This window comes from Sabethes cyaneus, chromosome 3, assembly GCF_943734655.1.
Source record: "Sabethes cyaneus chromosome 3, idSabCyanKW18_F2, whole genome shotgun sequence".
Taxonomy (NCBI): Eukaryota; Metazoa; Arthropoda; class Insecta; order Diptera; family Culicidae; genus Sabethes; species Sabethes cyaneus.
The window spans coordinates 77,605,853-77,632,361 of record NC_071355.1 but is presented as its reverse complement, the minus strand read 5'-3'; the positions used below and the strand labels follow the sequence as shown (position 1 = coordinate 77,632,361).

The following is a 26,509-nucleotide window of genomic DNA, read 5'->3' as shown; positions in this document are numbered from 1 at the left end:
GTTGTTTGACAACAATTATTAATTCATCATATTTTTTGTCGAATACACTGTAAACTGTGTATTCATATATGGTTAAGTGATTCAGGATGATGTTCCTATCACACAATTCTGAGAATCATTGGCGTAGCTAGAGGGGGTGCCTGGGGTACCAGGCCCCCTCCAGAATTCTGTAGGCCCCCTCCAGAAATTTTTCCCATTGGAATTTTAAAACCGGGATATTTTCTTTCTCACTAGCCTAGCCTAGTAACCACCCCGGGTCATGCTGTTTCAAGCAGTCGTCTCCATTCAACTCCATCTTGGGCCACTCGTCGCTAATTTCCCAGTCTCAGAAGTCGAAATCACTTTCGACCTAGTCGACCCATCTTGCACTTTGAGCCTCCCTGTTCCTGATACTGGTGCAGTTGTTAAAGAGAACTGTTTTCCTCGCACTGTAGCCTACTGACTTTCACCACCTAAAAATGGCAATCTCTGCAAACATGGCTTGCAGCTCATGATTCATACGTCTCCGCTACTCTTCGCTTTCCCGCTCGAACATGGCACAACAAGGGCTCGTACCGTCCGCGGGAAGCACGTGCTTGTTTCCTTTGAGTCTCTTTCTTTCATGTATTTTGTCTTCAACGCATTTATGTTTAACCCACTCCTCTTAGACGTCGCTTTCATCGAATCACACCCTCTAGTTGGATGCCGTCACATTGTCTCAACCTTCACTGTGTCTCAAAGGAACTCGAAAGTATCGCTGAGATGCACACGAAACACATCACTCGATCCAAAGCTCTGATCAGTTGTAGCAAATCGTGTTCGTGCATTATCTGTCATAGCTGGTCTCGATCGACTGTATCGTATGTTGCTTTGAAATCAATAAAGATGTGATGCGTGAACACGTTGTACTCCCAACATTTCTGCAAAATCTGTGGGATGGTAAACATCTGGTCCGTAATTGCGCGGGCCCTCGCCAATGCTGAGAATATGAACAAAATACTGCTTCTGAGGCTCATTTATCTTCAACTGATTAAAGTAAGCAACCCCTGGCAAAGTGGTCCCAGTGGTGTTGGTGCTGCAACGGAGCTGGGTAGGAAACGATTTCAAGTGTTCAAAAAGCCATATATTTTGGCACGCTCGTGACATACGATAGTGATGTAAACCGCCAAATCGAACGATGAATTGCAGCTGTCGATTGAGCCTTCTACGAACTACGTAAGCAGCTGAAGTCCCGTAAGAAGTAAACTCGCAAAGAACTGAAACTGCTCTACATTTAGAATTATGATACTTTCCATGATGTTTTACGACATTAAGCTACGGAGTTGTTTAGCTTAAAGTGCTGCTTTCAATATTTGATGGTAAATTGGAAAATGAAATTTACACAGAAACATTAATAATACATTATATGAAGTATACAAATATGCTGAAATAATGAACGTGGTAGACATCTAGAACCTTTTGTCTTCTAGATGAGGAAGATAAGGTGTACAAGCACGAAACCGAAATCATTTGAAGAAAATGCACGTAAAGTATTTTACAGCAATTTAAACATTTTTCCCATCTTTCTAATAATTTGTGGATGCCACGCCGAATTAACTGCTTCTCTATATAAGCAAACTGTTCATTAAGCTATTTCCTCATATTTTCGTAAGTATCGAAGCCCAGGTCGGTAAGTGCGTGTCCCATAGTTGCAAATAGTTGATAGCCGGAAGGAGCTAAATCTGATAACGGGTGACAACTAAACTTTTGGAATTTTTTCGATGCCCCTATACTCAACAACAATCGAACTCAGAGAGAAATGAGAGTATGTATGTGTTAGCTCTTTCTCTCCTCTTTTTGTCAACGTTTTTAGTTTTGTTTATACTTGCCTAATTTTGCTTAAAATGGCGTCGAAACAAGAAGCATTTCCGAACCGCGTTGTATACTACTACGAACTGCCACAGAAATCTCGGCAAAAAGTATACGGTACAACATTAAAAAACCGAATATGTTGCGGCTAAGACTGTTTACCATATCCTACAATGCCGAACAACTATTCGCAAGCAAGGTAGTGGAAGACCAGCTAAAATTATGGACGCAGAAGGACATCGTTCTCTTTCTCGTGCCTTCAACAACAAGCCCTCTGGTTTGGTAATCAATTAGACGTGCACCAGACGTGAAAATTTTGTTCCCATTTCTACAAAAATATCATGTAGATGGGCAATACGTGTTTTGGACGGATAGAGTACATCGCATTACGCCAAAAAGCACAATCGTTCCTGAATACCCAGACGATCCCATTAGTACCCAAACACCACGACCCGACAAATCTGTCTCAGTATCGCCCAACCGAAGATTTCTTCAGAATTTTTAGTTCCTTGGTGTACAAAAATAACTGGAGAGCCACGAATTGTAAACAGTTGATTGGTAGAATCAAGAGATGCAATCGCAAAGTTGACATGACGGCCGTACAACGCTCTTGTTCCAACATCAAACGGAAGCTTCGCCGAACAGCCGATTACGGACCGTTTACAAATGTACAATAATTTGTTTTCAACAATGGACAATGTATCTTTAATTTCGGTAAATCAGATCTTCTTCATGTATCTCTGTCTTTTTTTACAAAAGGAACATCGTAAAACTTTCAATTTAAAAACTCGATTGTTGTACATTTGTATCCGATTGGTCAATGAAGGTTAAGCCATGCTGGCTCACAAGGATAGAGTCTAGACACGTTATGTGTGTGGAACTGGTAGAGACAATCGTTATCTACAATTTGTCTTAACACTGCAATATTGCAATTATTTATCATTCATTTATCGCAAAATAAATCAATGCAACCCGGATTTAGAAACGCTCCAGTATGGCTCCGTTGATTTCCAATAGAAATATCATTTAATTATGCATAACCTGCCTGACAAAGCCACAACCCCGGTAGGTACAAAAACTTATAGGCTACGGACTGAATTTAATTTGACCACCTATGCGGATATCCAAACGGAGCTGCCACGAGCAAGCCAGCCAGATTACCTATCGGCGTTCGCAAATGTGGCAAACAACATGCGGATGTCATTCGAGAGTCAGTTGCCGGCAACCTGAACGAAACCTCAAACCACGCGCGCAACCGTTCGGCGTGATTGAAAGATTTAAATCCTTACCACTTACCGGGCACACATAAGGGAGAAAATTCCGCCGTTTTGTTTCAATTACTTTTCTGCTGCATACGAACCGCGCTACCGTCCGGTTCAATGTGCCCATAAAATGCGCAAATTGTTCGTATACAACCGTCAGGCTCACGGTGAAACGAGGAAGAATATCATGCGAAACGAAGTGGCCGTATGCGCTTGAAGGGTGATATAATTCGTCTACTTGATAGTGCGCTCGCGCCAATCAATCGGACATTCGCCGACGAGACAATGACACTGTTGTCCTGTTGTCTGCGTTAGAGTACTGCAGCGGAGGAGCAATTTTCTCCCCAAAAAGGTTCAACGGGAGTTTGCAGTCTAAAAGCCGCCCAATTCATGCAGAACCAGAACATTCACGCTTTCCAAAGTAGCGAATCTCCGCGGACGAAAATTCCATCAACCGAACGATGCTTGTTTATGCGAATAAAAAAGGGGAACCGCACCTATATTCTACTCGAACTTTGCACAAGCTCATGCTTTTCTCAAGAGTCAAGGCTCAAGCTGCCCAAGTTCATTGCAGGTGATGTCAGGCAAAATAAATCCGAATCTACCAGTCCGAGGATAGGATCACCAGAACAGATAGCTCCCGCGCATCGCGACAATCGTGATTCGAATGTTAGGCATTACTTTTCTCAAACGTACCGAATCGTTCGCATCACGGCGCTACCGGTTTAGTTATGTTCGCTTGCCTAGCAATTTGCGGCCGCGACCGTTGCGGGACCGTTGGGCAAATAAACGACACTTTCTTCTCGATCCGCTACTATACTGTTGGTTGTTGGTTGATACAGTCGAAATGCAAATGCGTGTGACTGTGATACGGGACTTACCTCTTGCGATTGCTGAGCGGAATTTTTAGCAGCCTTTTTCTCCTTCTTGGTTCCTCCTGCCTTCTGCAGTGCCAACAGCTCCTTCCGCAGAAGGGCAGTGCTACGGTCTTTGGATTTTAGCTCCTCCAGCTGCGCAGCATCGTGCCCGGTACGTGTAAAGAAAAAAAGAGAGAGATAAAGAAAAAAAGACATATAATCAAATTTGGTCAATTCGTTTGACTATTCAATTGCACACTAATTCACGAGACAATATCAGTGGGTCAGTACTATGCAGCAGCAACGGTTTGACGCTTCATCGAACAGGTGCTAAAATTAGCTGGCGCGGTTGAATTGCGGTGGACGAACTGTTATATAAGCAGTAGAGCAGAATGTAAAACCGATCGGTGAAGAATGCGTGACCTGCTTTTGGGACCCACTGTACTGTTGGTTTTTGTACTTAAATAGCAAATTCTTTGGAACATTGTGTGGGTTTGCAACCTATAACTAGGTACCTATTATTCGTTTATTCATGGAATTATCGTCTTTCAAAAAGTAATTCTATTTATTTATAGTACATAAATAATAAAAGAAACTACTACGACGAAAAGAACTACGATTAACGAATAATTGCTTTTATGGACCTATTTTTATGCACTTAAAAGGATACTATAACTTAAATTTAATGTTCGAAAAAATAGAACACTTTTTAGAATCTAAATCCTAATCAAAAGGTAAAAATTCCAAAAAACATTACGAAATTATTGAAATTCTTCTTCTAAACCACTGACAATTATTTTATTCGAGGGCGTAAATAGCTGACATGCTGAAACTTCCCAGCTAGCACCAACTCGCATATCAATGTACGAAAACTATCGTAATCGAAATCGTAGCTAAAGCTGGATAAAGTGGGATCAAGTTGATTTTTTGTCGAATATAATAATAATGACTGGCATACATACGATTTTCAGCACAAAATCGTAGAGTAGTACGGAGCGACTCGCGCTTAATCGGATATTATCGTATATAAATATTTATATAGTCGTAACGCTCAAAATTTTTCGTAATCACGTATATCGCCTCCAAAATAGTACGGATATGCCAATTTTGCGCATGAAATACGATTTATTTAGCATGTAATATCTGTACGTAATGCTGATTTTTACCTTTTTTTTATACATATGAAAATGCTAGCTGAGTTTGATATCGCTGATGCTAATTATGCCTTTTTCTGAACTCTCCGTTAGCATCAAATTGCAAATTATTGTGGAACTAAGTTTTTAATGCATTTATAGATCTATTAGAACTACAATGCGTTAAGGTAACATAATGCTTAGAGAAAGATTGAACTTTTCTTCTTAATTCTATTTATCGTATAATGATCAATAGCAATGTTAAAAAAAAAGTAGCTTGATAGCACGGTTAACATCCCCTACGGTAGGAGTCTTCAGCTTTGGCTATACTGATGTAAGTGTTTTACTACTGTACTGGTATTCCGCTTATGCACCATTCACAGAAATTCTACCAACTTTTGGTCGTTTTTGCGAGTCACAAAGTATCGCACGCTTTCACTAAAATTTCATAATGCGAAGATGATTTGTACAAGCGAATCAGTCGCCAATGCTCTTCGCGGTATCAACGCAGTATTCAGCAAAGACTGAAGCATTACCCGAAGTCTTTCTGGAACTACGTAAACGAGCAACGCCAAGAGTGCGGGCTCCCGCCATCAATGGAATACAACGGGGAAGTTGCCTCTTCTGAGGATATATCCCTACTAGCACGGTTGTTACAAAGTAGTTGTGGCAACCGAATTATGACTAATTTCAGTCGTAATCCGGTTGCTTCAACTAAATGGACCTAAAGTGTGCTACTTGGGATGCCGCTTCTTTTCTAAGATGTTTACAAATGTTTTCACCAATGAGATACTGAGCGTGGGCCGTGTAGCCCTACCAGCCAACAATGTCCCAATATATGGTCAAACGCTGGGTGCCATTGATGTCAATGTCGAGATGATTTCGGAGGCCATAACCATGCTCAAGGCATCCTTCAATCCAGGACCCGATCTAGTACCTTCCGTATTACTGAAGAGACCCACAGGCCGCTGGATGATACCGTTGCTCCCTTTATTTAGAATGTCCATCTCCAGTGGGTGACTAGGTGATTGGTGATAACCTTTACAGTTAGTGATTGCCGTTGGAGATTATCAGTTCGACAGCTATCCAGTTTCGTCAGGTATTCCACAAGGAAGCAACCTAGGCTTTCTAATTTTTCAACTTTATTTCAACGACGTCAATTTCGCCATTAAGTGTCCACGACTCACGTAGGCAGATGATCTTAAAATGTACTTCCCGATCCGTTCGACTGATGACTGGCACTTTTATCAAAATTATTTCGAGGTCCGAAGAAGTGCTCAGCAACCACATTTTCCCGAAAAAAAAGGTCTGTTGCTGTTCCGTATAATCGCCTTGCGCAGAGCACATAGTAAAAACGCAAGTCCACAGTACGTTAACAGTTCTGAGCTCTTAATAGCCCGAAACCTTTCCGTAGAATCTGGAGGAAAGAAAAAAGGTGTCTTCCATCACATAAAACTTACAGGTTAAGCCAATTAGAAAAATTAAATAAACTTTTTTAATGGCAGTCCCCAAATGAGAGTTTCGTGACTAGAGGTCATTATCTGGTTTAAAAACACTAGTACACACTATTCGTCAAGAATAAAAAGTCTAGATTTTAGTGTCTGTTGTCTAGAGTTCACAATCCAGAAAGTTAATTTTTAACAGAATGCCGTCTAACATCTATAGGTTTTAATACAGTGACGAAATCAGAATTAAAATCCTAACCACAAAGATCAAAGTCGATAGTACTGAATCGGGTCCACAACCCAAAGCGTAGAGTTCAAAGTTTCAAATTTGAAGATTCCAGAGTTTATAGCTCAGAATCCGTCCACAATTTTCAGCTTGTATGACAAAGTGAAAAATCTGAGCAGAGTTTAAAAACAAACTTCTAGAATCTAGATTTTACAGTACACAGATTAAAACAGAGTGTAAAGTGAAAGCATCCGGAGTCCAGAATCCAAAGTCCAGAGTCCAGAATTCAGAGTCAATAGTCTAGAGTTCAGAATCCAAACTTTTGAGTCCTGAGTTCAGAGCCCAGAGACCAGAGTCCAAACTCCGGAGTTTAGAGTGCAAAGTTTAAAATCCCCAGCTCAGAGTTCAAATTCAAGAGTTCAGCAATCAGAATTCCAGGGTCCAGAATCCAAAGCCCAAAGCCAAAAGACTACAGCCTAGAGTCCGTAAAAAGTCCAGAGTCTATAATCCGCAGTCAAGAGTCCAAAATTCAGAGTCGAGAGTCAAAATTCCAGTGTACGCAGTAAAGAGTCCAGCGTTCAAAGTCCAGAGTCCATAATTTAGAGTACAGAATCCTGGGATTAGACTGAAGTTTTTGGAGCGTCCTAGTAGAACCCTGGGACTAGAGCTAAGGCACAATTTTTTTACACCATTCAAAAAATCGTGCAGATCCCTGAGTTCAGAACTCAGAGTCTAAAGTCCAGAGTCCAAAATTCCAACTTCAGAGTTATTCAGAGTTCAGATATTCAAAGTTCAGAGATCAGAATCAAGAACTCAGAGTCCACAATCCAGAGTTTAGAGTCCACAGTCCAGTGCTCAGAGTTCAAAGTCCAGAGTCTATAGTCCGAAGTACAATGTTCAGAATCCAGAACTCAGAGTCCAGAGTTTAAAATCCAAACCCCAAACCAAAACTCCAAAACTTATCCAAAATACAAAGTTCACAATCCATAATTCTTAGTCCAAAGTCCAAAATTTAGGGCCCAAAGCCCAGAGTGTAGAGCTCAGAGTCCAGAATCCGAGATTTAGAGTCCATAGTCCAGTGCCCAGAGTACAAAGTCCAGAGATTATAGTCCGAAGTACAAAGTCCAAAACTCAGAGTCCAAAGCCCAGAGTCCAAAGTCCAGAATTTAAAGTTCAAAACCCAAACTCCAGAGTCCAGAGTCCAAAGTCCAGAATCAAGAATCCAGAATCCAAAGTACAGAGTCCAAAGTTCATTGTCCAGTGTCTAGTGTTCAGTGTTCAGTGTTCAGTGTTTAGTAGATTTTAGAATCCAAATCCCAGAGTTCAGAACCAAGATTCTAGAGTTCACAGTCCGTAAAGAGTCCAGAGTCTAGAGTCCGCAGTCTAGAGTCCGTAGTCAAGAGTCCACAATCCAATATCCAGAATCGAGAATCAAGACTACAGTATCCGCAGTAGAGAGTCCAGGGTCTAAAGTCCAGAGTCCATAACCTAGAATTACGAGATATCACGCTCACCACGCAAATTTGTTTCTCTTAAACCAAACCCCTGACATACAACTTAAAAGTAAACAATGTTAACAATGTTACAAACTATGTGACAAGAATTTGGTGAAATAGGTGCCAATTTACACAGTAAAAATGGTTGCTAATTGTGTCCCGTAACGCTGGAATGTTCCCCATAGTCCAGAGACTAGAGCTAAAGCACAAATCTAAGGAACACAATTGTGAGGAACGTGTTGCTCGAGCCACAAATTCTGATGCCTGATAGTGTTCAGAGTGCAGAATGCAGATCTCAAAATGTAGAGTCCAGAATCTAGAGTCAATAATGCAAAGCTTGACTGGGGATGCTAATCTCCACACCTTGTCGCTATTGCAACAGCTCTCCTGCAGTACCATGATGTCGCATTTTCAAGATACTAGCTGTTCGAGCAGCTTTAGTATCCGGAGCGGACAGCTGAATTAGGAAATATGTTCTAACGATACTTAAGCTACAAGCACGGAATTCGGTAAAATTTTGTCTTAATCTCGACAGCCGACCGATCGGTAAAATTTTTTATGTTACCAAACGTTTCTAAAGATCCGTAACCGTCGATATGCACCATCGGTATTTTTACCGAACGTTCGGGTGTTCGGGATTTCGGCAAATTTTGGCCAAATTCAGTGCTTTTTTGTTAAGTGTGTAAGATGGTTAGTCCCTACTCGAGACTTGGTAGCGTGGGCCAATTTAAGGCAAGTTATTTAAACAAAGTTACGATGAACAATCAAGAAAATTCGACTCGGGACATTCGGCATGGACAAAGGGGACAAAATAAGGACATGGAATGAATGTTTGGTACCTGAAACAGCAGATCGCTGAATTTCGATGGCAACAGGGTGCTGCACGATCAGTTAGAACCCCAAAAGTTTGTCATCGTGACACTGTAGGAGATCTGTTGCAAATGCAAGAAGGTGTGGAGGGTCCTTGGTGGCAAGGCCCAATTGTACCAAAGCGGTGGAGCCTCCGACGAGCTGGAAACGGGTTTTGTGGTGATGGGCAGAATGCAGGGTGATAGGATGATAGACTGGAAAGCGATCAAGGAGACGATGTGTATGTTGAGATTAATAGGTCGTTTCTTCTACTACACCATCAGCTAGCTGCACTGTTCACCCGAAGATAGACCCTATGACAAAAAGGAAGTATTTTATGCACAGCTGGAGGCAAAGTACGATGCTGGCCGACTTTGTAGAATCCAAAGGCCTGCTGAGCCCGCTCTTTTCCTGCAAAGACATCCACAAAATCAGCTGGAGATCACGTAACCAACGAGCATTGAACCAAATCGACCATATACTCATCGATGACTAGTTTTTCTCGAACGTCACCAACTTACGCTCCTTGAGGTGCAGATAACGACTCTGATCTGTAAGCTGCCGAGAACTACGCGCGCCTTCTGAATGAAACTCTACCATCCTGTGTAGACCTAGAGGCTTCGACCCACAAAGGTGTAAGGTAAAGAAATCTCAAAAGAGGAAAACAGAGCTTGGAAGAACTATCTAAGCATTGCCACGAAAGAGAATTTTGCAAAGTTTCGTCAATAAGGCGATACGAGTTGACCACGCACCAGAAGGAGATCGTGAAGAACTAGAACGACTATTCCTGGCAAATTCACAAAAGCGCGCGAGGTGGTTGGAAGCAGTTTTTCGATGGGTATCTCAACAGCGATATAAAACAGAAGTAGACGGAACGGAAGTTAACCTAGGAACGCCTACAAACTATAACAGCGTTCCGGCTCCCGATCTCGAAGAGATCCGGAAAGAAAACGAACTAATGCCGTCAGAACTGGTACAAAAATGGAACTAGTAGCGAGTGCACTTCACTCGATAAGTTCATGAATTTGGAGAGAGAAGGAGGAGAACCTAGCGAAGAATTAGATGCAAGGAGTGGTTTGTTCTATCTACGAAAAGGGTGATGGTTCGATTGCTGTATTTACCGCGGCGTTACGCTGATCAACGCCGCCTACAGGGTGCTCTGCTAGATCTTGTCGTCTATTCCCAATATCAAGAGACTTCGTAGGGCAGCATCAGGTGGGCTTTGAAAGGACTCGTGTTGCTGCGGATCAAATTTTTATACTCCGACCAATTGTCCTGAGATGTCAGGATTACAATGTGGACACATTGTAGGCATCACATTTTCATGGATTTCAGCGCTGGATACGATACAGTTGAGTGGAACAGCTAAGGTAGATAATGCACGAGTACGGGTTTCCAGACAAACTGACCCGACTGGTCAATGTGTCATAACGCTAATTACCCCAGTAGTACTGTACGGTCTTGAGAATTGAGACTGTAGCTTTTCTTACACAAGAGATACGTGCACTTGCCGTATTTAAACGAAACATGAGATGTTGTGGACTATTTTTGGCGGAGTACAAACGGCAAACGGAGACTACTCAGAGAGATTCCCATCGTAAACCTGGTGAAAGTCGGGACGGTGCGGTGCGTCACCTACGTTGCAAGAAAACAGGTGAATTGTGCAGAGAAATCTTTTTTCCTCAAGAACCCCACCGGCATCACGAATAGAGGTGCCCAACGTGCTAGATTGCTCGACCTAGTTGAATCCTATTTGCGTGTGTCGGGACACTCACCGAATTGGCGATGAGTAGCCTAAAACTGAGTACATTCCCGGCTCCATGCTGCTAGAAGTAACTAAGTTCTATATCAGTAACATCACGATCACTATTTGTGGCTCCAGCAGCACGTTTCTCTTTCACGTTTCATTGAAAGATTAGTGCCTGCTCACGAAGAAAATTAGTATTTTGTAGGGTAACCAACGTATTTTGGACCCCCTCAGCAACTGTACATAATTTGGACACTTACAGCAAAATCAAATGCAAGTGTCCAAATTATGTACAGCTGCTGATGGGGTCCAAAATAGGTTGGTTACCCTACATGTGACAACGGTCAATATTACCTTTTGTTAAACGCTATCAATTAATTTCAACCAGCTGAGCACTAACGAGGCGGAAAACGACTACAAACCGTTCTAATCGGACTGCACTGCCATTTATGGTCAAATTATGCACCTCGAGTTTATATAATAGTAACGTTCTGTGAGACACACAGGATCCCACAGGCAATACTCAGCAGCAGCAATATAAATGGTTTGATACGGCACAATGGATCGAATCGCGAGCTGTGTGCTGTTGAGAGTTATAAATATAAAATCAAAATGGATTGATATTCGGATTATTACTGTTCGGATTATGACAGGAATCCCCCGAATAAGGCGATAGGTTGGGCTGTACGCCTTTCGCGATATCTCAGCTATCCATTAACCGATAAAATTGATTTGCGGCAGTTGACCAGGTTATTCCAAATACTTCCAATGTACCAAAAACCAACTTTATTGATTAATGAACAACTAAGAAATCTCCGTAGGCGTATAGCGCCCCCAGCTTTACCCCCAGATGTATCAAAACTTTGCTGGTTGTACTGAAACTCTGCCATTTTTAATAATTTTGCTTCCAGATTTGATTTCCCAAAAAGTTAGAGGATCCTTTTATCGTTAAAATTTCCTCGTAGTACATCAAAACATACGAATGAATCTGAATGAAAAAATGTAAGTAATCTTACAAAAATACTTTCAAAATGGCACATTGGATGCGTGTTCTCATAACCAACCGTTCTATAATATTTTTCTGACCAAAAACACGTCGATCAAATTGTTAACTGAAATACAGTGGGGAAAATTCGTTTAAACGCATGGTCAATTTTGGCTGATATGATTCAACAACCAAAAAAGAATATGTCAATACAACTTTATGCGACTGGTAATTGAGAGTAGATTTTGTGTATATATTGATTTGGTTTGAATGCTACTCATGACTCCGATAAACCAACATATTTAATAATGGTTTGGGAAATTCGTTTAAGCGCATACTAACAAAAACCGCTTTTGGTCGTTCCTGAGAGGACAAATCCTTAGCTAGCTGTCATTTTAGTATACTATGATTGCATAGGTAAGCAAAACATAGACTGGTACTTTTATGTTGTTGGTCAGAAGGCAAAATAGTGAAAGGAAAGTATTTAAGTGACTCAGAGCAAAAGTGGCCCGTAAATTGAAGGATGTTGAATCAAGCAACCGTGAAATAGCAAGCAGAATAAACCGATTCGAACTAATAATACGAAATCTAGTCAAGAAAGGTGAAAAATATTGGTATAAAGAAGTATACCAAGAGGAACGCCCAAATAAAAAACTATCCGTCATCGAATAGTGCAGCTGGGCGAAACAGGATGGTATTCTTCTGCAGAAATAGAGGAGGAACTTAGGCTCTCGATTACAAAGAAGCGAATTGCACAAATATTGCGAGGATGTGGACACTTAAAGTACACATAAAAGTCCAAAAAACCTAATCTTACTCCATCTCATATCCAAGCTAGGATGGAATTCGCCCAAAAGCACATGTTGTGGAAAAAAGAATGGAGCAGTGTAAATTTTTCGGTCGAGAAGAAATTCAATCTCGCTTGCCCCGACTACTGGGCTTATTACTGGAGTGATTTGAGGAAGGAACCAGAAGTCAAACTGAACAGAAACTTTGATGGCGGAATGCTTGTGGTTTGAGCTGCATTTCGCGTAACTGAATAACACCTAGTGTGACGATTTCAACCACGATGGAGTCCGAAAAGTACGTAGAATTGTTGCAAGAGGTCTTGGCTCCCTTTACCGAGAATATTATGGCAGAAGATTTCATTTTCCAGTAAGATAACGCAGCCTTCCACGTTAGTAAGAGAACATTGCGAGCGAGAAATCAATGTTTTGAAATGGCCTACACGTATCCCAGAGTTAAACCCAATTGAAACCCTTTGGAGTATTCTAGTGCAGCTTGTTAACCAAGATGGATGACAGTTTGGAACAGTACGGGAGCTCGAAACTGCAGTTAAAGAATCTTTGGAGATCCATTCATGTCGCAATACTGCAAAAGCTCGTCGATTAGATTGCGGACAGGATTTTCGAAACAATTCAAAATAGCGTAAAGCTAACGAAATGTTAAGTATTGTTAACTGTTAAAATATTGCTCACATCCTTGTTGGAACCAATAAAAGTTAAAATGCGTTTAAACGAATTTCCTTTATTAAAACCCATTTTTGTCCTTTTCTCAACTCTCGAAGGACTTAAAATTGAAATCGGTATTGCTGCATATTACAAATTTAGGCAACCACGATTTGATATTATTATGGTTTGTTTATAATATTTTGTTAGGTTAAAACATTAAAATATTACCATGCGTTTAAACGAATTTTCCTCACTGTATGTGCGGAAAGTCAGTAAAAAGCAAAGTTCACCTAACAAACCCTATATGAGTAGAATATAAAAAAATACAGCCTACGCTAAGCTTGGCAATATTATAAACCCTCATGCTGTCTACAGATTCCCGAAGCCACTACCGTTTTTTGTTCTCGCTTCATCTCATGATTTTAACTATCAGTTAGTCTCCCCAAAAAAAAACTAAAAATTGGTCTTTCATACATGAACATTCCATGGTAAAGTATAGACCCACTGAGCAGCGATCAGTCGATCCTCAGTCAGGCAACAGAGGCGTGAGAATCCGCCCCGAGCCAAATTTAGCATGCACCACATCGCACATTCGTTCGCTACGGCGGCGGCGAAGGGCATTATTTTTTATCCAACAGCCGCCAGAAAGTATAAGAATTCCCCCGAGCACAATTTGTATTCCGACGGTGAAGACAACGCAATCATCGCAACCGTCCGTCGTCGTCGTTTGAATCCTTCCATTCATCTCTGTCGGTCGGACGGTCATCAAACCGTATACATGTGAATGTATGGCCATTTTTTCTTGTCTTCCAGTTGAACTTGAAACAAAAATGCTTTAACTTATTAAATCATAATTAGAAGGATCCTGCTGATTACTGCTTTCAGCAGCCAAAATTGCAGACTGTAAGTAACAATCAGGTACTAATCGTAATCGCAGGTCTTACCAGTTTATTCACGTTATTTCAGCAAAACAGCATATCTTCATTCAGAACTTTGTCCGTAGACAAACCAAGAACATGTAAAACCGCAAATTCTCACAGCATACCACCAACCAAGATTCAGAGAAACAAATTCAATTGTGACTCATCGATCTCGAAATCCCAGCATCCGAGCGTACGGTAAGAAACCCACTTCAACATCATTGATAAAAGAAGAGTTCCTGCGGTCACTACCGCACAGGTGGTCTTCTTCGCACCGACCGATGAACGGCGACGCCAGTGTTAACCGCAGAAATGTCCCACATTGCCAGCAGAACTAATTTGCACAACTTACCAGTCGTTGGATTTCGCTTTTGGCAGATTTGGTCAGTTGAGTCAGCCGTAGTTCATACAGGTCCCTTTGCACTCGCATGTCCGAAGCTTTCCGCCTTCCAGCCTCCGAGGAAATCTGCGATGGGAGGGGTTAAAGAAGAAGAAAAAACAGATTCACTATAAGAAAATACAAAAAAAAACGGAATTTATGACAGCGAAAATAACGTTCGACTGGCGGTGAGGAAACAATGGAACAATGCAAAGGTGCTGCCGAATCGGGTGAGCAACCCTAAAGAAGCATCGCCCGGTAGGTAGAGGTACGCGATATGCTAATCCGCGATGCTTCTCTAGCTGAAGTTGCTTGCTTAGTTAGGAAATGCAGACAAACAAAAGCGGTTTGTTAAACGATAGGAAGCAGACACACGGTGTGGATGTACAACATTTCACGCTCAATCGCTATCGACACGAGAACATCGCATAGATTTACGAAAGTGATTTGAAATCAGTTTTCAGTGTACTAGGTAATAACAGCTGACAGCTGAGAATTGCGTTCAATGGAAATTCCAAATACACTACTTCTACTCAGTTTTATGTTTCATAACAAAAAATTTCATTTTGATTCCAGTAATCTCGAAGGAACGTAGCAAATTAGCTAGATCCGGAAATATTATTTAAAAAATTACTTTTCATCACATGAATTTCTATATCAAATAGTCAACTATAGATTCATTATATTGATGAAACACTTTGACATTCGAAAAATCCTTCAGTTAGAATTTTGCCACTATGTTAACGCTGTCACTTAGCTTATCAGTCAATAAAAAATACAACAGCCATTAAATCCAATTAAACGGCCCAGCATTCGACCTACATCCGCGAGTGACTTCTGCAGCGCGCAGCTTCTTACCGCGCGCGTGGCGCGATGACGACCGCCGCGCCGGCGGCAAGCAATGGAGACAATGGTGACGGCCTGTCTGGTTGGGCTTGTATGTCGACAGTCGCTAATGGCAATCGATTGCTGGCCGATCGAGGCCGGAACGTGACCGTGAGTGTTGGTTCATCAACGTAAAAATCTTCCTCACTGCTACCTAGGTACCTGGAGCGAGCCAGCAACAAGAGACTACGCGACTGATTAATACATTTTCATCTCCCTACGACGACTGCTGCTGCCGGCGGCGCGATGATCGTTGCATCACTTGCAGCGGAAACAAAACGAAAACCCCCTGGCATGCAATTTCATGGCGCAGCTTCGGTTTCATTATTTACATGCTTTATCCTGCGAATTCGTCAAGGTGTTGCATTGAATCTTAAGAAGGTGGCACGGCAGTCGTACATTACACACTTCCATAAAGGACATCATTTTGATTGTTGATCCAAACAAGGAATAACCTTTCGGATATGGTTTGAATGGCTCGAACGACAGAGGGGGTGGTATTGTACAAATATGGATGTTCTTTAAATTAATTTACGATACGTTCGAACTGTGACGCAGGCGCCTTAAAATTGCATAAAATGGTTGAATAATGCTCGACGGTCATTTGGGTGCTATGTAGCCGGGCAAGGCCCGCGGACCTATGACCGAAGTACTGCTGTCACTGGGCAGTAAATTGTAGTAATTTAACTGGACACCTCAAGTTTGTGTCCGCCTGAGTTATGGCAACCGAATGCGGGAAGATAATCAAGATGTTGCTATGCGATTATGCAAGCAGCATGCGAGATCTTTTATCTCGCACGGGTCAAAGCTGCCAATCTTCATTTGTTCATTTCAGGCAGCCCCCATATCGACAGTAGGGGTTGGACCAATGTCATGCCATCAATTGAAGTTGAGAATGGTACCCAGCTCGTAAATAATATCTTTAGTACGTTCCTGGATAAACATCAGTAGATGACAAATAAGGAGGTCATAGGTGCGCACATGTTATGACAGATTGTCAACGTGACTTTTTTTTGAGTTTTAAAGATTAATACGAGGATAATAAATAAGTGAAAGGTTTAAAAACTTGTGTTGCTAAAAGGTTATAAGGACAGAAAATGCATGGCAAAATGATTTTGAAATAACTTAATGTGCTTTAATAGTTGGAATTATACACCCTAAATAGAACGCTCAACAATAAAAAAAATTAACTAAAAATATCAGGTTACTTATAGAAAATAATATCAAATAGCGTTATTTGAAATTGAAACTTACTATCAAAATTTAATCTTATTAGGCCGAATGAATAAAAGAGTTAGAGTAAATGCTCCCATAAGATTTACACGGGAAAAGCAAAGCAAACCGGTTTATTCATACGGCCTATTGTAGGGTAATTCAGCCTACTAGTATAGGACTAATAGGTTGTATACCCTCAAGACCTCCTTATTACTCCTAAAGACCGAAAGAATAAAAACTTTTGCATTAACACAAATCAATACCAATCTCTATTCCTAACTCCTCGCAATACCACCCAGAAAACGGACAACCTTAGTGGATATCAGGTACCCAACAACGACAGACGTGGAACGCGGAATAGCCTTGCCAACCTTGAGCATTTGTTCCCATGTTAGGGAAAACTCTTCGCGGTGATTCTTCTACAAGATGGAACGTTGTTTCCCCCGAACTAGTAGCAGCTTCTAACTGTTGACGATAAAAGGCAGTTTTTTAAATTATACTATCGTCAATGTACAATGTCCGCACTACCGGACCCGCGAACGGAAAAGAAGGATCGACATCAGTGAAGGGTGTTAGGGAAACGATACTAGGGCCTCATCGTCTGCACACTAATACGAATGAGAACACACAACTTGCCGAGGTCTGGTTATCAGAAGCACATTCTTTCCCAGCAAAAAATATCCACAAGGCTCCCTAGATCAACGAACAATGATCAAACTTGATCCTATTCTCATCGATGGTCGGTTTCAATCAATTTTACTCGAACATTACCAACCTAGGGTAATTTATATATTTTGGATAGACGAAGTACATAGTTGCTGGTAGGGAACGTGGGAGCCCAAGTGGTGTTGGTGCCGAGGTGGAGTTAGATAGGGAACGATATGAAGTAATGGAGGAATTTATATACCTTGGTACACTCGTGACATGTGACAACGATGTAAGCCGCGAAGTGAAACGACGAGTTGCAGCCGCGAATCGGGCTTTCTACGGATTACGTAGCCAGCTGCAGTCCCGTAGTTTGCAAATTCGCACAAAACTGGCGCTCTACAGAACACTAATCCTCCCGGTGGCCCTTTATGGACACGAATCATGGACGCTAAAGGAAGCTGATCGGTGAGTTCTTGGAGTTTTTGAGCGTAAAATTCTGCGATCTGTACTTGGAGGCAAAATGGAAAATGGTGTGTGGCGCAGACGCATGAATCACGAGCTGTACCAAGTATACAAATATGCTGATATACTGAAGGTAGTACAATGTGGCAGGCTGCGGTGGGCTGGACACGTGGCCAGAATGCCCGATGAAAGAGTAGCCAAAACTATCAGCAGAGAACCAGGAAGAGGCCGTAGACTCCGAGGCAGATCCCGCACCCGGTGGGTGTGTGCTATCGAAGACGATGCACGTTCAGCTGGTGTTCGTGGGGATTGGAGAACGGCAGCCCAGGACGGTACCGGAGGACCATAATTCGTTCGGCGCAGGATCGGTAACTGACCGTTGCCATTAAATTAAGTAAGAATAGGTGTTATGCGTACTCTATTTTGGACTTTTATGGCAAAATCAAATGGAAAATGGAAAACCTGATTTAATCCACCCGGTGGTGAAAGGAACCTTTGTAGGCTTACTTGCAATTTAACCTTCCGTTACTCGCGTCAACTTTTGTAACACGGATACTCGCGCGTTGTATTTTGTACAACACTCTTTATCTCGAAATATCTCGGAATACTTGTTATATAGAAAGTTACTGTCTTCAGCAAAGTTAATCGGTAGGTCAAGATCTTTCGTTTGGGGGATAAAATTTTATAAGTTTATCACTAGGCGGCGTGTTAAATATACCTATTTATACCAAAACCAGTCAAAATGACTGGTGGATAAGAAACGGTTGGTGCACGACTGAATAATGTGCAACACAGACCCCATAGTGGTCCTTAGCCTCTTATCCAGCAACTTCTATCTCCACCTCCTCGTGGTAGGGTAACCAACCTGTTTTGGACCTCATCTGCAGCTGTACATAATTTGGACACTTTCATTTGATTTTGCTGTAAGTGTCCAAATTATGTACAGTTATAGATGGGGTTCCAAATAGGTTGATTACCCTACCAGCCGGAATACGAGCAATCTTAGCGGAGATGTGGTAACCAACCCTGGTGGAAACTTAGGTCGTATACCGACAGGCAAGGAGGCACTGTCTTGTCTCGGCACTATACGATGGCAGCCCCATCATGAGACTCGGCAGCATAGCCCTAGTAAGGCAAGCTTTTTATATCTAAAATATTACGAAAAATCAAGAAAAATCAACTCGAAACTTTTAGCATGGACAAAGGCGATGAAACAAGGATTTGGAATGGATGCTTCCTTCCTGGAGCTGTAAATCACTAACTTTCATAGACGGCAACAGGATGTTGCTCGTTCAGTTCAGCAAAAGTTCGAAATTGTGGCACTACAGGAGATCTGTCGCAAAGGCGGGAAGGTGTGGGGGATCCGTGACGGCAAGGCCCAATTTTGCAAGAACGGTGGAGGAACCAACGAGCTGGGAACGGGCTTCGTAGTGATGAGCAGAATGCAGGATCGCGAGAGGATATGTGTGTTGAGGACAACCGGCCGCTTCTTCAACTACACCATCATAAAAGTGTGGCCAACACGAAGGTAGACCCGATGACGAGAAACGTTCTATGTTCAGCTGGGGGCAACATACGATAGCTGCACGCCACAGGATATCATTGTCATTGGGGACATAAACGCTCAGAGCGACAGGGAAGCAATGTGAAGTGATAACGGCCAGCGATGCATCAACTTTGCAGCTTCCCGAGGCCTGGGGAACAGAAACACATTCTTTCCCCGCACAAATCTACAAAACAACCAGGAGATCACTTGACCAACTAACATTGAACCTAATCGACCATATTCTCATCGAAGGTCGGGTTTTCTCGAACACCACCAACGTACGCTCTCTACGGAGTACGGATATCGACTCAGATCATTACCTAGGAGCAGCACACGTGCGCTCAAAATTAACGACGGTGTATACCTCACGACAAAGCCACCCTCCTCGGTTAAAAATTCGGTAATTAGACAACCCGCAAGGTGCTGAGAACTACGCGCGTACTATGCGCCTTCCTCTGTGGCTAGGTGCTTCGACTCCCGAAGATAAATGGAGCAGGATACGTTCGGCCATCAGTGAGGCCGCAAAACGCCAGAAGGAGAGCTAGCACCACTATTTCAGGCTAGTGAGATGCGCAAGTTCTATGAGAAGGTGAACCGATCTCGTGAAGGATACGCACCGAGGCCTGCCATGTCTAGGAACGAGCAGGGAAACCTGCCACAAACGAGTGCGAGGTGGTTGGTGAGTGGAGGCAGTTCTTTGATAGGGATCTCAATTGCGATATAGCAAAAGTAAATGGAGCAAAAGTTAACGTAGGAGAGCCTATAGACGTTTCGACTTCCGATCTCAAGGAGATCCGGCGAGAAATCGGTCAGCTGAAGAATAGAACCGACTCTTGACAAAACTCTACAAAAATGGCCAAGAACCATTAGGAACGGCACTTCAATGAATAATTTCATGATTCGGACTCACCGTTCTCCCGAAATGCTACACTTCTTCATAGAATTTTGCACCAGTCATTTTGACTAAAACTAAAACATTTTCTGAAAGCAGGGTTTTACGCTGGTACTTGTACCTTTGAACCATAGAGGCGCTGGACAAAAGGAGACCGCAAAATCCACTTCTCAAGAATAGCGACGCGTTTGGTTGGGTTATCGACACATATTGTGCCGCTTCCTGCATCAATTGCACAATATGTGTCGATAACCCAACCAAACGCGTCGCTATTCTTGAGAAGTGGATTTTGCGGTCTCCTTTTGTCCAGCGCCTCTATGGTTCAAAGGTACAAGTACCAGCGAACCACATGCCCTGGCGGGTGTTGTGGGTTCGAATCCGGTTGTAATCTCAGATTACAGCTTGGTTCGACTCATGCACCTTCCAGCATTGGACAAAAGGTAGGAGTCAAAATGACTACTTGTCAAGCATAGCTACCAATACCCCCCCCCCCTTCCTTTCCGCTCTTCCCCTCCTTCACCAAAAAAATTTTCATTTCTTTCCCCTACCGTCCCTTCATCAATTGTAGAACCATCGTTTCAAAAAAATATTAATATATATGTATGACCTCATTTCAAGGTCAAGACTAAAAATTTGAGATTAGTCCAGTGATAGTTGCTAAAGCGAAAAAGATAGAGCTCTACTGTCTTCGACGAAAATGTGCAATTTAATATGAATAATAATTTCTAATAACACTTGAAAAGCATACAAAGCGTTATTAAAGAGCTAGATCGAAAAAAACTGTTTTGAAGGGTGTCCCTAAGAGTTTGGCTCTATAACGTCCTTCATGTAAGAGATAGAAATCTTCAGAATTCAACAAAGTTTCTCGAAAATAGTTTAGCTACAATTTTTCTGTGGGTAGCAATCATTTCTGACTTAAAATAGAGAAAATATTATTTGTATCTGATGAGGGACACCCTAATGTCCGAATATTTTTTCACCACTAGAAAGTGCTTTTTGAATTAAGAAACTTTTCTGAAGCCACTATTATGCTATGTCTTAACCTTAAGACAGGTTTCGATGCTATTACTTATGTCTCACTATTTTTGACGCCGTCCCACTGTGTGTCGGTACCGGGAGACGGGCTCGGCCAAGAACTGTGCTAGATCCAGGAGGCCGCGTTCGGCTAGGCCGCCAGCAGCCATCAAGGTGCTGAGGGAGCGGGTTCGTCGAAAAATGAACCGCTCGATCCGGAAGACCGCTGTTGACCTGGATGTGTCGATCGGGACTGCCCACAGTATCATGGCAAAGGACCTGGGATGCAAGCCGTACAAGAAACGCAAGATTCACAGGATAACGGAGGCTACAACGAAGAAGAGGCTGGACAGAGCTAAACTGATACTTTCGCGGCACGTTGGTCAGGAGTTCGTGTTTCCTAATGAGAAACTCTTCACTTACAACAGCCTCACAATGTCCAAAATGATCGGCTGTGGGCCAGCATCCTCCCGTCCCACATAAACATCTCGCAGTTTCAGAACGCCGCGTCGGTGATGGTTTGGGGGACCGTATCCAAGCGTGGGAAGCTTCCACTGGTGTTTATCGAGAAAAACGTGAAAATCAACGCCGCGTACTTTAAGACCGAGGTTCTGGAGAAAGTTGTGGCCCGGCACTTCGTGACCTCTACGGGAAAGATCGTTACGTCTTTCAACAAAACGGCGTACCGACCACTCGGCGAATATCGTCCAAGCGTGGTGTAGAGAGAATTTGACTGATTTTCTCGATAAGACTTTGTGGCCTCCCAGCTCCACGGATCTTAATCCCCTGGACTTTTATGTATGGTCGTACATGCTGACCAAGCAGAACGAACATAAAGTGAGCACTATGGACCAATTTAAGGAGCTTATTTCCAAGATCTGGGACGAGATACCCATGGACCAGGTGCGTGCCGCGTGTGATTCTTTTCAGAATCGTCGCAAGCTCGTCATAAAGCACAAAGGGGGGGGGGGGGGTGCTTCCACCAAATATGTCGTAAAGGCTCTCAATAAACACTGCTTCAATAAGAATTGACTCAGAAAATGATATCTTGAATTTTCATTTTTTAAACACATATTTAAAGTGTATTCGAACTTATTGAACACCCTGTAATTCGCGAATATACGAAGCTCCATCATCCCTTTTCCAGTCATGCAAATTGCCCATATGAAGACAGATTCAACAAAAGCAAAAAATAACTCTCACCTGTTTTGTTTATGCTTGCGACAATCGCCCTTTTGTTAATTCTATCTAGATACGTAAGTTCGATTCGATTGGATCGCTGAGTTCCATTCGATCGCTAAAACCAAAACTTCCCTCCATTTGTCTTACAACAAACAAATCCGGTTGGCATTTCTATTTATTTGTTTATTTGTTTATTTATTTGTTTATTTATTTATTTATTTATTTATTTATTTATTTATTTTTGATCAAGAACTAAATTAGTGAAATGGGTCGCATATACTATGCAGTTTGTGGATGCTCCAGTTCAAAAGAAGGTCCCTTCAATGTCGATTAAACAAAATTAGGTGTCGGTCTTATCCCCAAGGAGTGCCGGTTTCACCCGCGCAAACACCATTTTTTGGTCTGTTTCAAAAATTTACCGTATTTTGTAAAATAACCGAAAAAGCAAAACACTGACAGCCTCATATCTTATTGAAAACAGAATAAACACTGATTCTGTAAGGAAGAGTTAGCAATATTTGCCATCATATCTGACAAAATGATCATTTTCCTTAGACCCCGTACACAGTAAACGCGACACGACTTCGCTCACACTCGTTTAAATACGCTGCCCTGCTTCCGGCGAAAAAGTGCTCCCTATTTAAATCAATGCACAGTGGTCCCATTGGTATCAGAACACGCGTTTTTTTAATTGCGCCGAAATGGTTGATTATACTGGTTAAGTATGTTCAGAGAAATTTCTCAGCGTTAAAAGCTCTTTCATATGGCATGAACGATTATTTGATTAATCCCCCTAAAAGTTAGATAAAAAATTTATTTTTTGAACAGTAAGAGATACAGCAAAACAACGTTCTACAAAATTTTTGAAAAGATTATTATAAAGAACTTTGCCAAAGAAAGTAACCTTCTAGCTATTATAGTTTTAGAGATAAAGAACAATTTTTATGGAGACTTTACGAAAATCAATTTTTTGACCACAGTTCTTTCTACAGTATTTATACGCATTAGACATGTTCGGCGAAGATTTTCAAACAGTCAAATTACATACTTTTGTAGAATATAGTAACTTGCTATCGTCAATATTTGCGGAGAAAATTAAAATTTTCGTTTAAAAATTAACCAATTTTCAACAGCAATAACTCCCAAACATGCAAATATATTCAAGCCCTTTATTACCCATGTGAAAGTACAAGAAAAATATTACAAAATGCAAAAGAAATTAGCTTGACCCTGGCTATCCCTCTACCAAAACACTCGCATTGAAAATTGTTACTCGGTTGAATTTAATATGGCGTAGTGTAAAAACCATGTTATCCCGATCAAGTAAAGTGCGCAAAATAAATAATAAAAATGTGTTTTGGTAGAGGGATAGCCAGGGTCAAGCTAATTTGTTTCGCATGTTGTAGTATTTTTCATGTACTTTCACATGGGTAATAAATGGCTTGAATATATTTGCATGTTTGGGAGTTATTGCTGTTGAAAATTGGTTAATTTTTAAACGAAAACTTTAATTTTCTCCGCAAATATTGACGATAGCAAGTTACTATATTCTACAAAAGTATGTAATTTGACTGTTAGAAAATCTTTGCCGAACATGTCTAATGCGCATAAATACTGTAGAAAGAACTGTGGTCAAAAAATTGATTTTCGTAAAGTCTCCATAAAAATTGTTCTTTATCTCTAAAACTATAATAGCTAGAAGGTTACTTTCTTTGGCAAAGTTCTTAATAATAATCTTTTCAAAAATTTTGTAGAACGTTGTTTTGCTGTATCTCTTACTGTTCAAAAAATAAATTTTTTATCTAACTTTTAGGGGGATTAATCAAATAATCGTTTATGCCATATGAAAGAGCTTATAACGCTGAGAAATTTCTCTGAACATACTTAACCAGTATAATCAACCATTTCGGCGCAATTAAAAAAACGCGTGTTCTGATACCAATGGGATCACTGTGCAATGTAAGCGAAGGCGCGTCGCGTCGCTATCGCGTTAACTCTGGCGATACCCTTAGGATACCGGCTAGCGGTCTTACCTCCCGTATCCCTAATGCATACAACAGCTGTGCTGACCTGTGTTGCTACACACAGTTTGTTTATAAGTGCAAACTACACAATATTTTTACGCGATTAGTGGAAAAATCGAATACTTATTAAATTTATTAAAACAATTAAAAGAGTCGAATAACGAGCGAAAATTATTCCGCATTTTGCACCTTACTGGACACCGCAGTCTAAAAGTGCGACTGGCACAAAAAGTGCGACAGTGCGAATGCTGTGAGTAAGAAAGAGAAAGACTGACAACTGCAATGTTGCTGTTTTGTTTTGTCATATACATTGGCATTAGAGAAAATAATCTGGATTAATCCAGGTACAGCTGCAAAGCACAATACTAACCAATCAATTTTATCAAGTGATTTGCAAATCGAACATCACTAGTATCAAGCCCCCATTCGCCAAATCCCGCCTTGTTTGCATGCATTACCCATCATTGCACAAAAACTTGCACACAAGCAGGGCGCGAACCTAGCATGCCAGATACTACAGTACTCACTTGAATTTTATCCTCCAAGAACTTGTTCGATTCTCTCATGGCGGAAAGCTCCTGGTTGAGTTTGAGAATGTCCAGATTTAGCTGGTTTACCAGCGCAGTTTGACCACCATTATTATTACTGTGCTGATCTTCCGAGCTGCCGCCGCTGCTGGTCGATCGATTTGCACGCTTATTTGCCGATGCGCTTGCAGCAGAACTACGTTTCTGGTGTGTTAACGCTTCTTGCAGTTTTTTGCACTCGTTTTTAGAGCGCCGCAAATCTGTTTCATTTTGTGCTCTAAAATAATTAAATGCAATATTAAAGGTTTTCCGAAAGTTCAATTGAATTAACGAGCATACCTTAGCACTCTGACAGCACCTCGTTCGGTGGCCAAACTAACGCGCAATTCATTGATTTCCAGCCGCATCTGTTCGTTCTGGGCGAGCAGCTTTTGCACGGTTAACGCATTCTGTGTGTCACAAACCGCTTGTTTCTTTGACTTTCCTCCACCTGACTGTTGCTGCGTTAACCGTGCCCCAGCATCCGCCTTCGGGGGAATCGGTGGCTTACTAGCCACAATTTTACCATCAACCTGCGGATCAATTTTTATTCGTTTGCTACCGGAAAATCCGGCCACACTGATAACCGTTGCCGCAGGCGGGGGAATGTTTTCCGCATCTGATTGTTTTAGCACTCGCGATTGATTATTATCTGAATGATGGCTCAGTAAAGGCATCTTCTTTCTTTTGAGCGAATTCACTTCCTTATCACTGTCGCACTTAATTAGGTTGGGACTTTTTCGAATGGAAACGACCGTCGAACTACCTTCCGACTGTGCTCTGTTAGCCATTTTGCTGTGATATTCGCTGGCCTTCTGGGCGCTAAGATACAAGGTCACTTTTTCACTGTCACTATCGCTCGGTTTAGCGGAAAACTGCGCGGTTTGGGGCGCGACCGAACTAGACGCTCTGCCGGTGGTTCCGGTGTTTGCGCTTTGGTCTCGCTGCTGATGCTGATCACTGCTCATTTCTGCCAATGTTGCTGCCTGCATTGGGATTCGGATTCGAACATTTAATTTTAATTTGTGAAACGGTCAATATCACGTCCTGTTTATTCTCTGCGCTTCTTCGACTTTTAAATAGGTGATTTTTTTCTTGAGTTTTATCACTTCGCCATACAACACTATTCTATTATCACACGTAAGTTTCGTAAGAATAGACTTCAACCAGATGAACTGTTGAAATGTGACGCTACCGAATGGGATACTGTCGATTTCGGACTCAGTCTGAGACGCAATCAGCTGGAACGGAAACAATAAAGCACATGAAAACGGTATTAGTTCAATTGATGTGATTTTATACGAATATGTAAAATACGAAACTGGGTCAAAATTATATTATTCTTGACTCTAATTGAAGTGAAAATAGCATAATTTAAGTGTTTAAGCTTTATGACACCCTTTGCGATTATTATTACTATATTAGATATTCAACACATTTCATATATGAAGCCGATTGATTAAAAATTAATAATACTTGACAACAACTTATTTGATAC

General features: G+C 41.6%; 1 protein-coding gene across 1 annotated transcript in view; it reads right to left on the bottom strand.

The window, feature by feature from the left end:
• LOC128741666 (putative leucine-rich repeat-containing protein DDB_G0290503) overlaps positions 1-26,008 on the bottom strand; it is a 319,098-nt gene extending 293,090 nt beyond the window's left edge. The window contains exons 1-4 of the mRNA XM_053837625.1: positions 25,312-26,008; positions 24,973-25,249; positions 14,551-14,664; positions 3,971-4,099 (exon numbers count right to left, since the gene is read on the bottom strand). Of these exons, the coding sequence (XP_053693600.1) occupies positions 3,971-4,099; positions 14,551-14,664; positions 24,973-25,249; positions 25,312-26,003 (1,212 nt within the window). The 5' untranslated portion in view covers positions 26,004-26,008. The remainder of the gene's footprint in view (positions 1-3,970; positions 4,100-14,550; positions 14,665-24,972; positions 25,250-25,311) is intronic.
• Positions 26,009-26,509: the final 501 nt, after the last annotated feature.